Source organism: Cyanistes caeruleus, chromosome 3 (genome assembly GCF_971803275.1).
Source record: "Cyanistes caeruleus chromosome 3, bCyaCae1.hap1.1, whole genome shotgun sequence".
Taxonomy (NCBI): Eukaryota; Metazoa; Chordata; class Aves; order Passeriformes; family Paridae; genus Cyanistes; species Cyanistes caeruleus.
The window spans coordinates 86,631,568-86,645,070 of NC_141703.1; the positions used below are offsets into that span (position 1 = coordinate 86,631,568).

A 13,503-nucleotide genomic window follows, 5' to 3' on the forward strand; every position below is an offset into this window, starting at 1 on the left:
ACCCTCTGCCTGTGCCTCCCGCTTTTGTCTCCTCCTAACTAATGGCATAAAGCATTTTGGTGTACAGTTTGCATTAATAAGGTGAAAACAAAAATTGCCCCACAAAAACACGAGCAAGCACTGAAAAAAAGCTGTGTTGTATGAGACAGTGGCTCCTTTGGAGCCTTGTTTTGATAACCTTAGATTGGGAAAAAAATCCTACTGTGCATCTTCATGTCTCACTGAACTCTTTCTTCAGGGAGTTAAGATCAGCTCCCTTTCCCGCCAGCTCATTGTTTGATCAGGACTGTGCAAGTGCCCAAGATGTAGGGCAACACAAAGAGACGTTGTGTCTGTTCATGTAGCATAAGTATATATATATAGGACAGGGCAGCATCGTCTGAAAATGTAATTAAATGTAATAAAAAGAAGGAGTGGCAGTGAAAAACATGCATGCATTATTCTAATCCTGCTCCCTTCAGAACAAAGAACAAATGTGGCTGCTGCTGCTCTAGTTGCAGCCTGTTCTTCTTAGCCTATAAGCATGCATGAGAAGAATCAATTCATCAGAAAGTAAATGTAAAATCACAAAATAATGACCAGTAATGTGTTTAAGGATGGCCTCCTCTAAGCCTGCTTTTTTTCCTCTTTCTTTGTCTGCTTCAAAGCTCACATAAAAAGTATAATGTGAAAATAAGGGATGGAGGAAAAAACCCAAGCTTTTTTGCTTTTGAGCCATCTGAAGAATGCCTTCAAAGGTTTTTTTTTCAATATATATATGTTGTTTACTTAGGTTATTTGTTCCTCTGTGCTAGAAATTTAGATGCACCAGCAGTATGGTGGAAGAAAAATTGGTGTTTGTATGAAAGGAGGGAAACAGAGATAGGAAATAAGGGGATGGGGGCTGTAAAGACAGTAAAGCTTTGTCTTTTCTCTCTGCCACTCATCCTTTTTGGTTTTAAAGCTATTTTGTCTTTGTTTCATTTCCTATTAAAGCTCAGTCTTTCAAGCTTATTTTTCACAGCCCTGGAGACCAGAATCAGAATCCCTTCCCACCCCTCTAAGTTTACTAGTACAAGCTAGAATTAAAAAAAAAAAAAGCAGCCCTGCGCTTTCAGAATGTACAGCCAAACTGAAGTTGCCAACACTGGGTATGTGTACTAAGTGGTGCATCTAAGGAATTGAGGTTATTTCACTGATGAAATTGAACACTTGATTGTATGGAAGTAGCTATGGAGTTAACTCCTCCATCTTCTACCCATTCCTACCCTCCCATCAGTAGATGATGGTTTCTTCTGTTCACACTTAAGTAAGTTGTCAAACTGACATAGTAGGAACATGCTGGAATTTGTAGGTGACATGAGCATTTAAATTGTCTCCTTGTCAAGGTAAAAGCTGGTTTTTTGTTTCAGTTTTCCTGAGGCAGAAAAAAAGAAAATTGTCATTTGCTTGAGATTTATCAATGACCTGAACATACAAGTCCCTAGCTCTGCAGCCCCACTCCTGTTTCTGGTAGGGACCCTGTCACTCCCAGACAAGCATGGACAGCCCCCCCACTCCTGCATCCCCTGCATTGTTGATCCTCCAGTTGTTAGCCTTGGATATATAGCCCATCCACCAACAAGTCTCTCCAAAAGGTGGCCAGGACCACCCTGGTCTCTCCAGAATCCAATTCCACTAGTTTTGCCAGATTGCCTGACTCCCAGAGACACACACATACCTGTCTACCAAGCCACCTAGCTTAGCTACCTGTCTAGCCAGCAAGTAGGTGCTGGCTAGCTGCTGGCTTTATAGTTCCTAGCAATTACACACCCACTGCAGTTGCTGACACCACACATACATGGACTTTAAGACCTGTAGTCCCACTCCAAAATCATCACCTTCTAGAGAAAGGTGAATAAGTAGGCTCACTGACATTTGGATACCAATCATTCCTGCACAGAGTGGAAAAAAATATTTTTTCCCCTCATTTATTTTTTTTTTCCTAATGACTCTTATTCAAGAATTTTAAACTATTAGGTAGCTGCAAAACCTCTTTGTGTAGGTTATGTCAGTGATGGATGCTTGGCTTTCTGGTCATCTTTGCATTTATTTTTCTGTTAAGGTGTTTTCTGTGGTGCTTATCATCACTGTACATGTGTGCTTATATAAAGAAGATTCATGATGTGATGAATGATGACCTGACAGGGTTGATGATAGCAATTCTGATTAGTCTATTTATGAGCTACTATTTTTTTTGCTGTAACTAGTAAAATATAAGAGGGATGAAAAGGATGTGGGAACTCCAAAAATACCTTTCTCTTTGGCTTTTTTTACCCAGCTGTTAGTTTGGCTCCACTCCTTCGGTTTCCCCCCATCTCTATCCGCTTTCTCTTTTTTTTTTCCCCCCTCCACCCTTCAATTTGCTGCAGCTGTTAGAATTTCATCATTGTCTCTAAATACCACGTTTCCCATTAGCAGCACAGCCCCTTTTGTGCTAAGGGGAATGTCATTTGTGTGCTTTGCATGTGTATTATTGTTAGATGGTCTGCAGCCAAAGCAGTACTTACACCTTTGATTGCAGCAAGGGTCGATTCCTCGGTAAGAGGCATACATAAGATGCATAAATATTGAAGGATGAGGTTTGCAGACTTGCTGGCAGAAAGTGGTTAAGCCTTTTTGTTCTCATGCTCTGCTTTTCAGATGCTTTTGCACTGTAGTTAGCCTTATCAGCATTTGATTTAACACTGGATGCCAGGGTATTTATTCCTTTTGGCAGTTTTAGTGCCATGTCAGTCACTGACTGTCACAGTTGTATCATATATTAGATGGCTTATCCTAAAAAATTATTTCAGCTATGAAACCACTGCTCATTCTAATATACTTTATCTATATATCTGAGGGGGTGGTGTGTGTGGTGGTTCAGCTGATTTTTAGGTTTGTGGGCATTTTGAATCAATGGCTTTTGTGAATTTCCTTCTGCTCACTATCTTCATTTCTGCCTGACACCCATTTTTGCATTTCCTTTGGCTTCACAAAAAAAACTCTGGTGGTGCCCTTGCTCTTTCCTTACAGTCCTCCATGATGAGAGTCTCTGATGGACTCTTGCAGGGCATGGCAGGGCATCTCAATTTGAACTTGGGGATTAGCTTGGAGTTCTAAGTTATTGATAGCGTGGTTCTATCTTGCTCCCCCAAAATGGCCTAAAATAGATGTTAATTACAGTGTTTCTTTTCTACCCTCTGGTTTTGTTTAAGAGAGGTTTTAACTCTCCTCAGGCTACAATGCCTGTAGATTTAACTTACTGGACCACTGTGGGGAGAGACTTATTCCAGGGAACAGAATAGACCTTCAAGTCCAAATTAGTTTGTACCTGCACATGTAGTCCACATGTGTGTAACTATGTGCCAAAATAAACCATGTGACCTTGGATGTATAGGATGAAGTTATGGGACATCTGTTCTCACTGATGCAAAGCTTCTGTTGGCACACCTGAGCACGAAAACCGTCATGCCATTATATATTTCCTCATTTCTACATTGGATGCATATTTTGAATTCTGTTGTGCAAATACAACCTTATTTTGTGCAGTCTAAGACAGTTTAAAGCAAAATACTACTGACTGGACTTGTCATCTTCTATTCTTCCTTCTCAAAAAATATCAAGGGCATTTGCACAACACTTCTGACAGTTCTAAATATTTTTCTTTGTTTCTGTCATGTTTGTTTCATTAAATTCTTTGTAAAGAAATAGTAGATGCAACTCCTTTTGCAGTGTTAGTTCTCTTCATGTATAATGCGTGGGTTTAGGACACTTTCTAGTCCATCTGCCCCAGCATATCTTGGTGCATGGGGTTGTTCCTCTTCATGTGCAAGGCTTTGCATTTCCTTTTGTTACTTCTCATGAGGTTCCTGTGAGCCCATATCTCCAGCCTGTCAAGGTCCCTGTGAACGGTGGCATAACCATCTGGTGTATCAGCCAGTCTTCTTGGTTTTGTATCACCTGCAAATTTGTCAAGGGGAGACAGTGACAGCGGCAATTAGAGCTTCACAAAATTCTCATTTACTTTAGTAGCTCAGAGTGAAAGCAGGATCCTGCCTGGTGGCCCAGGGAGAAAGTGTTTGCTGGATGCAGTTTAACTGCATTGTGTAAAGCTTAAAAAAGTTTTCCTCCACCTCAGGGCTCTTGGATTTCTCTTCTGATGAGGACTATATGTGACCTTTCTATGTTTTAATTATTCAGGAAGGATGTCCTATGCTAGAGAGTGCCTACTAAAAAAAAAATCTGAAATAAATGCTCCAGATGACTACTTTTGATGAGTTCTTTAGATCCTGTAAGTCAAGGAGATCCTAGCTGGAAATCCTTGAGAGACTCTAGGAAGCCCTGAGGGGCTGCAGGTGTTATCTTCCAGTATATAAGTAATGCTCAGCACATTTTGAGTTAAAGGAAATGTGATTTTTTTGTAAATAAATATGGATTCATGACTATCTTGGATGGACCTTTCTGTTTCTTACTTTTACTAGTCAGGAGGGACCTGCTCTCTTCAGCAGTCTGCGACTTGTTGGCCACGTGGCTTTGATATGCTCCATGCAGGACAGAATGCCCAGCCCTCCTCCACCTGGTGTTGAATGCTGCTGGTTGAAAATTGCATCTGCTATGGCTAATGCTCACAGTAAGCAGTCCTGAAAGTGCATTTTTACCTTGTGTTTATTGACCTAGAGGTTCTGGGGAGATCACTTTAAACAATGTGTTTAAACTCTGCAAGCCCTGGTCTGAAAACAGGTGTTGAAAACTGATTGCCAACTTGCTTTGGGGATGTGGACTTAATTGGTTCATTCTGCTAACAGTGTTTTTAATAGACTTATCTTTTACAAGTCTCATCAAGTCCTCTTTGCTTTCTCCTGCCAAATAAATATTCCCTAATAATCCCCAAATCTCTTCCTTCATCTTCATTATTTATTTGCTTGTTTAATAAATAATTTTTTTTTTCTCCCAGAAGCCTAAACTGACTTACATGTGAGCTGCTCCTTGGCTGAACCACATAGCAGTTGCTGTATGGTGTGCTGTATTTCTCAGTGTTCTCGGAAAAACTGCTGGTACTCCAGAAAGTCAGGGCTACATAGTGATGTTCCTGAGGCATGTGGAGGTGCCTTGGAAGAATAATAATGAAACAGATTTTGCATGTCTCTGCTATGCTGAAGCGACAGGGAAGCAGTTAGTTCTGGGCTTCCTGTGTTGTACTGAGCTTCTCTTCTTCCATCCTTAAAAATTCTCATTGAATTCAGAAAATGCTTGAATTACATTAAAAAAACCCCCAGAGGTAGGGATCTTCTTGGGTATTTGCAGGGTTATGGGCTGGATCTCCTGTAGAACCCCACACTGTAAGTGCCTTCCTGCTTGAGAGTAAGACATTAGTAACTAGTAACTGATTCATTTAAACTGTTACCTAAGCATTCTGCATAATTGCTTCATAAACAATCTGAATAAACATTTTGAATGATGTTGTTTTAAAATTCAGTTGATCTAATTTATTTTCCACAAGTGTATCTTTAGAATAGAATAGACTATTTCATTTGGAAATTTATTTCAGATAAACTTCTGCTCTGTCAACATCTTAATGGAAGAATTGCACACATGATCTGCAGCACCTTTCCCAAGGAAAGAAAAGGAAGGAAATGCAGATTTACAGATTTTGCCCATGTCACTCACTTACAAATAGGTCCCTGCAGAATAATAAAGAGCTTCAGTGTCACTGACTTTTTTTTTTTCTTTTAGCTAAATAGTCACAGGCTTCACATAGTATAAGGTCCCTCTAGCTGGGTACCATTTTAGGAGAGCTCTATATTATATTACATGTTTCTAGCTGCTGGTTCAAATTTCTGAAGTAGGATTTTTCTGATTACAAGCTAAAGTTTGAATTTCCAGCCCCACTGAATCCCCCTTCAAATCTGCTGACTCCGCCAGGCAGACTGATGTTTTAGTGGATTTGTTAATGTTCAAGCTACATTCTTACCATTCTTTTCTCACAGGAAAATATCTGTAAATAACTCTGTCTAAAATTTCTTACTCTGCTGGGTTTCCTGTCCCTCTGAGGAACTTTAGTGCCTTCTTTATTTTGAGCATTAATATATCTCCAAGAATAACCAACTGAGGGTATGATGATGGATCAGTGTCATTTGGGTAAAGAAGCATATGTTGAAATGTGCTTTTCCTACCTTGTTTTAAAGGTACATAGTATCACTTTATCCTTGCATGTATTAAGAGAGATTTTTATTTCTAGGTTTTAATCTTAAAGTAGCATTATTGTAACACTAGTTTCTTCCTTTGTTTCCTGCATTAGTCATTGGTTCTATTAAGGTTTAGTGACTGAATCTCACCCAAAAGCCTTTCTCTCCCCGCCCCCCACCAGTTCTAAAGTTTTCAACCACAAAAGCCAGTATAAAAAAATCACATTTATTGTATCAAGAACAAGGAGTCCAGTTTAACTAGGAAAAAAATTTGCAGAGCTGTTACTGAGTATAAAAGCGAGTTGTAACCTTGAAATTGAATTTAAAGTTTTCTTCCCCATCAAGACAATTGCACAAATTTATTTAGTCTTGTTTCTAGTCTTTAGTCTTATCCACAAAACCACTCTTTGTAGTTTCTTTTGATTCAAAATAGATGCACTAATGAACTCTATCAATAGAGCTATGTTTAGGCCAAGATTTTTTAACTTTTGCATACAAAATAAAGACTTGAATATATTTCCCTTTTTTTATATTAAAAGATTTTGTAACAAGATTATGGATAATTGGCAGTTTTACAAATTAACCTTAAGTGTGAATTTCAGAACTTTAAAGCAGTCAAATTTCAAAAGTTAGTCAGTATTCTCTGTTTGGACCACTGCCAACCCTTGTTGCACTTGGGAGGTGAGGTTTCTATGATTTTCTGAAGAGCTCTTTTGATGCTTTCTCTCAAAAAGCCCCAAATCATCTACTTGTTTTACAGTTTCAAAAACTCGATAGAACATCTGAGAAGTGCTAGGTAGTTCACATTAATCAGGGTCATTATCTTGAGTACCTGCTGTCTTTTTGTGACTTTTCCATCCTTCTGAGGATTGCTGTGGGAGTCAGGCAGCAAACTGGTGAGGACCTTCTACAGCACTGTGCTGGGGCGAGGACAAAATGGCTTAAACAGGGTTAAAACAATGCCTGGGTTTCAGAGAGTTCTGTTGCTCCAGTTTTAGCTGCAGTGTGGCAGCGTTCTGGCTTGTGCCAGGAGTGTGGTTGGAGCATGAGTGTAGGATGCATTATCTGTGCTCTGAGCATGTGAGGAGTCTCCCCTTTCCCCACAGCTGAGTGCCTGAGCTGGATGAAAGCTTTACCACATTCCTCAGCTCTTAAGTGTGAAACTTTTTGTGTTGAAAGGGTGGGATACCTGTAGCTGATGGAAGCCCTGAGCATGGAAAGCCGTGGTCTTCTTGCAAACACCACCTGGGGAATTTCAGGATCTGTAGGTTTTCTGCTGTCAGTAGACAAGCCTGAAGGTTAGTCAGCTCTGTGCAGAGGGGAATGTGTTGTAATTGTACACTCTCCTGTAGCAGGTAGGCAATTATATGCAAGAATGACACAGTAATAAGAGCTACAAGCAGGAGCTGTTTTAAGGTAAGATCTTTTTGCTCTGGTTGGCTGGCAGTTTGGACTTAATTGGAACTTATTTTATTATTCTGATAATTTATATTGAATTTAAATGCGTTGTGCTGGCTGATAGGAGTATATTAAACGTAGCAAATCTTCTGCTGGGTAGTCTATAATACAAGGCATTTTCAAGAGCTGGCAGGCTTTGTACAGGCCAAATTATCATGCAAAATGTCTGATAGCATATGATTTATGCCAAAGGTGCTGTAAGATTGCATAAATTTAAGACTTTTATTCTCAACTATTGCATTCATACTAAAATAATTACAGGGTGCTGACGATGCAGCACCATTTAAGAAAATGAATGACTTAATTTTACTTAAGTCTATTGTTAAAGATAAAACTATGCTACTGTATTAAAAAAAAGAAAAGAAAAATCCTGCACAAGATGATGAAGTGCTGTCAAGTCATAGATCATAACACTGCAACTGGGAGTTGCTCTCTGTGGAGGAATTGCATTGGTTTTACATACTTTATTTTAAAGTGTCCTTAGATGATCAAACAGTTCATGCAAATGTTAAAATTTGGTGAGACCTCTGTTCCTGTTAACCTTCCATATTGACTATCTAAGAGAATGGCCAGCAGTTGGATCTAAACTGACTCACTGCTAAACCTGCTATAATTATTTATAATCATTGTCTGTGAGTGGGGGTGGGGATATTGTTATTTTTGGCACAAAGATGCTCAGAAGTAGAAAATTACTAGGTCTTGTGTGTACACATGGTACCACAGTGGTGCCACCTGATGGTTGGCACTTGGGTGTGAGCACCCACAGCATCAAGCTGAACCCAAGACTGTCTGCTTGACCATGTCCTATTTGGAAACCAGCTTCCTGTGTGTGTGGGGGCGTTGTTTGTGCTGTAGGAATCCAGACGATCTTCTGGTTGACTGTAGAAGAGCTTGTTCGTCCACTGAGGCATGGTGTTTGTGAGGCCTGCAGGGGAGGGAAGAGCTTGACAGGCTGTTGGTACAGAAACAGTCACTTGTCTTGTCCTCACCCTTACAAACAGGTTGGCTTTTCCGGCAAAGTACTTGGCTTCCCTTATGTGACAGACCAGATGAAAAATACGAGTAAACTGTGAAAAACACTTAAGGAAAAAAGATAAAAAATTCTCCACCAAGTTACATCTGCTGTTAAGAACAGGCTGAAGAGGTAACTGAACCAAAGAGCTTGGACAGGCAGTGACAGAACAAAGAAATGATGCTGAGAGATGGCCCATGTCAAGCCCAAATGTGACAAACTGAGAAGTAGCAGCCATCACTCAGCAGTTCTTCCTTGTGCAGTGCTGTGGCTCATCAGGTCCTAATCCTCATTAGTTACCTGTTAGTACCCTACTGCTGTGTGGCACTTTGATAAAAGGCTGGGTTTGGTGTCCCAAATGGAACACTGGGAGATGGAGAGGAGGAAGTGTAGGGAAGGATGGATGGTACAGTTGTACTCCCTTACATAAGGACCCTGAGGACAAACTCAGTGTTAACAAGACAAGTCTACAGTTCATCACAAGCAAATGCCCCTTCAGCTGCTTCTCGCTCACCATCAACATTGAAACGGGAAATGGGAAAAAGTGCAGTGGGAGAGGAATAATAGACAAATAGCTGATGCTATTTGCTAGCAGTTCTTTCCAGGTCAGTATGACACTGACAATCCAAGTCCCAGCTGTGCTAGAAATTTTTGATAAGAGCTCAGACATTTAATATTTGAGGTAACCTTCCTAGTTTAAATTGTGATAGGTGTATCTTAACAATTTTTATGGTTTTTGCTTCACATCAATACTCTGGTTTTATTTATCATATTTGCAGTTCTGAGCACTCTAATATTTTCTTTTTTTTTTTTTTTTTAAGTAAACCTAAAGTATTTATTTGTAGCAGTATTTATCTGCCAGAATAAGTATTTATCTGCCAGAATAGAGTGGTGTTGATATAAACTGATACACTGGTGCTCTGTTTTCCCAGCCTTCCAGAAAATTGCTGGTCAGCAATACCTACTGTGAAATATATAGTCTTCAGGTGATATAAGTGAGGTGTGTGTACTTAAAGGCTTTTGTAGAACTGTGCTGGATTTTTCTAAGATAAATTTAATTCCAGCTCTGATAAAACAAGTGAAAGAACTGCAAAAAGCTTGACAGTTGCAAGAGAGTGACCTACAGTAGAGTGACCTCTAAAGAAGGAAGAATGAGCAGCTTCACTTTTTTTCTCTCATCTGTGCTACTCAAAGAAAGCTTGGAAGATAATTTCCATGTTATTGCCACTTATAACAATATAAACTCAGATCTGGCTAAACATCAAAAGATGTTTTCAGTAATTGGAGAGTAGTGGCATCACAGCTTTCAAATTAATTTTGAAATAAATTATTACTTGAAGACCCATATATATATATATATATATATATATATATATATATTTAATGTAATTTAAGCACTTTAAGCACTTTCTGAATTCATTGAGGATTTTTAAGGATGGAAGTACCACAAGTCCACAGCAGAATTGCCTATTTTCAGAATACAATGAAAAGCAAACTTTATCATTCTGCTATATTAAACACATCAAAAAGTCCAAAACCTGTTGAGGAAAAAGCTTTTTGTTTTTTTTTTGTAGTGTGGTTTTAAATTCCTAATTTAATGTTAAGTTAATTAAAATGGAACTTATCTGGATTAATATTTTTTTTTTTTCATCCATCATTAATTTAGTTGTTATTCTCTGGGGAAAAATAGATTTGGTGTTAGTTTTGGCTGGGACTATGGGAAATAGGAAAATGGTTTTACTGCTTCTCATCATATACATATAATGGTTCACTGATTAAGAATTTCAATTTTCATGTGTTTTGCATTATGTTAAGACCTCAAAAACTACTTATTAGCTGGTGTAATATTTAATTTAAGATTATATAAAATCGGATGTGGTTTGAAATCTGGAAATGAATTAAAACTAAAAATTTCTTACATGGTTATATAAGGCTACATTAATTGTGCTGGAGGCTTAAAGAATAATGTTTCTAAAAACATGCTTTGCATTTAAAATTAGCATTAGGGCACAGAATCTATTATATGTCGAAGTTTATTTGTTAGTCACTGTGCTGAAGTATAAAAATGGAGTCTATCACTGTGTTTCAAGATTTGGGGTATTTTTAGTTAGGAAGACCAAGATTTTTTTTTTTTTCTTTATTAGTCTGCAGCTTCATGTGATGTTGTATTGGGGTTTAGCCCCAACCATCAACTAAGTCCCACGCATCAGCTTCTTCCCTGTGGGATGGTGAAGAGAATGGGAAGTGTAAAAGACAGAAAACTCATGGGTTGAGATAAAGACAGTTTAATAGGGGAAACAAAATCTGAGCACTCAAGCAAAGCAAAACAAGGAATCAGCCCCCACTTCCCATGGGCAGGCAGGTGTTCTGCCATCCCCAGGACAGTGAGGCTCCATCACAGGTAAAGGTGACCTGGGAAGACAAATGCCATCACTCTGAATAATCCCCTCTTCTTTCTTCTTCCCCGAGCTCTACATATTAAGCACGACACTATATGGTCTGGTCTGGGAGATTCCTTGGGTCAGTTGAGGTCCTGGCTGTGTCCCCTCCCAACTTCTTGTGCACCCATAGCCCCCTTGGTGGTGGGATTGGTGAGGAGCAGAAAGAGCCTTAATGCTATGCAAGCACTGATGAGCAATTAAAACAAACAAACAAACAAAAAAAAAATCTGTTTTATCAGCACTGTTTCCAGCACAAATCCCAAACCAGCCCCACACCAGCTACTGTGAAAAAAATTAACTGTACCCCAGCCAAAACCAGCACAGGTGGTGATGAAACAGTACTAGTTGTTTAAGCTGCAGTGAGAACAGTAGCTTCTCAGAAAATACTGCTGCTGTCAAAGGTGTTATCACCTAAGTTCTATTCTACACTTCATTTAACAGCAAACCTGGAATACTTGAATATGTCTATCTGATTAAAAATATTTTAATAGCATGGCAATTTTTAGAACTTAGAAGTTGTCATAACTTGGAATTCTATTAATTTCATTTGAGGTGAAAATATACCTTAAACTTGCAGATATATCTGGTTATCTGATTTATTTAAAGCATTGAGAGACAAGGCAGTCATTGTTCATAACCAGCACGGGTTCACGTGAGGAGAGTCCTGCTTAACCAACTTAACTTCCTTTTATGACAAGGTCACCCACGTGGTTGACCAAAGGAAGATATTTTTTTGTTTGTTCTGTAATTTTGTCAAAGCTTTAGGTACTGTCTCTCACATTATCTTTCTGGATAAACTGTTCATCACACATCCAGACAAGTTAATAGGACATGGAGTGAGCAAAGAGCTGTTGGGTGGGCTCAAGGGATTATAGTAAATGGGGTTACATCAGCCTGGCAGTCAGTCACCAGTAGAGTTCCCCAGGGCTCAGTTTTAGGGCCAGTCCTCTTTAATGTCTTCATAAATTATCTGGACACTGGAACCAAATGTACCTTAAGAAAGTTTGCTGACAGCAAGGAGCTGTGGGCACCCTCAAGGGCAGAGAAGCCTTACAGAGACATCTGGATAGACTGGAGAGCTGGACAGTCAGCAAGCATATGAAATTTAGCAAGGGAAAGTGCCATTCTCCATCTGGGATTGGACAGTCATGTTTGTCTCTCTGGTGACAGGACATAAATGAACATGAAATGAAGCTACATCAGGGGAAGTTCAGCTTGGACTGAGAAGCTAGGAACAGGTTCTTCACTGAGAAGGTGGTCAGTCACAGGAACAGGCTCCCCAGGGAAGTGGTCACAGCATCAGACCTGCCAGAGTTAAGGAGCATCTGGCCAAAGCTCTTAGTCATAGTGTCTAGTTTTAGGCAGTCCTGTGAGGAGCAGGGTGTTGGACTTGCTGATCCTTATGGGTCCCCTCCAACTTGAGATATTCTGTGAATGTATGATTCATTCTTGTACCTACTATGTGGAAAATTACATGGCTCTTATTTAAAATGCAGCAACCACCTGCCAAGTTGTTCACAGAATTTTAAAGAATTCATTTGCCTTTCGTTACTATGCACACCTTTGCTTTTTTTGGATTTGGATTTTAAAATGTGGCTGTCTGCATTCAGCCTTTTGCATTTGAAAGATGAACAAAGATTCAGGATAATGTTAATTCCTGCAAAGTCTGGTGTAAAAGTGCTGAAATACACTTTTTAGCTGCTCTGTGAGGCTTTTGGAGAGGCTGGTTTCCCATTAGGGTTTCAGTTTCAGAATGGAAAAGACACATGAAGCAAGCAGTCTCTGCATTGCCGTGCTGCAGCAGAATCCCATAACGTGAGGTATCTGCCTGTAATTCAAAACTTCAAGAGGGATCCAGCTGAAGCAACAAAGGTCCCACTTTTGGCATTTGTGCAGCAGCTGCCTGGGCATTGTGCCATTCATCAGAGGCAATACACATTCCCTCTCAATCCTGCTGTGATTCCCTTCCTCCCTCCTGTTTCGAATGCTTTCATAGAGCTGAGCAGCATGAACTTTCATCAGAGGAGGTGAAAGTGGCGTTGCTCATTATGAACATGCTGGGATTGTTTTCCCAAATTCAAGTCCCACTGAAGGTTTATTCCTATGTTTCTCCTCAAGTTTGCTCCCTTTTAGCCCTCAAGTTGACTTGCTCTTTGGTGTAATTACATGACAAATGCTATAAGAGCCTTTTCCAGGCAAAGAAAATTCATGTCCTTCTACACTGAGCTGTACTGCATTCCCAGTAATCCGGTTATGTTCGGTCCTTTGCAAATGAAGACCATAAAAGACAAGCAGCTTTGATCCATCTCAGTTACAATTGCCATGAGATCCCATCCTTGGAGTCAATGTGGGGTTTTTTCAGGAACAGTCAGTACAGTTTCTGAATGTGGAACTTAATTTTCATTGT

At 39.6% G+C, this 13,503-nt stretch overlaps 1 protein-coding gene across 9 annotated transcripts in view; it reads left to right on the forward strand.

The window, feature by feature from the left end:
- Positions 1–13,503, forward strand: part of TSPAN9 (tetraspanin 9) — a 168,742-nt gene that overhangs the window by 36,019 nt on the left and 119,220 nt on the right. For 3 of the 9 annotated variants that reach the window (XM_086882537.1, XM_086882529.1, XM_086882528.1), the window contains one exon: positions 4,482–4,630. The exons of the other annotated variants lie outside the window; for them this stretch is intronic. In XM_086882537.1, coding sequence (XP_086738663.1) covers positions 4,546–4,630 — 85 coding nt within the window. In that variant the 5' untranslated portion in view covers positions 4,482–4,545. The remainder of the gene's footprint in view (positions 1–4,481; positions 4,631–13,503) is intronic. 9 annotated transcript variants of the gene reach the window in all.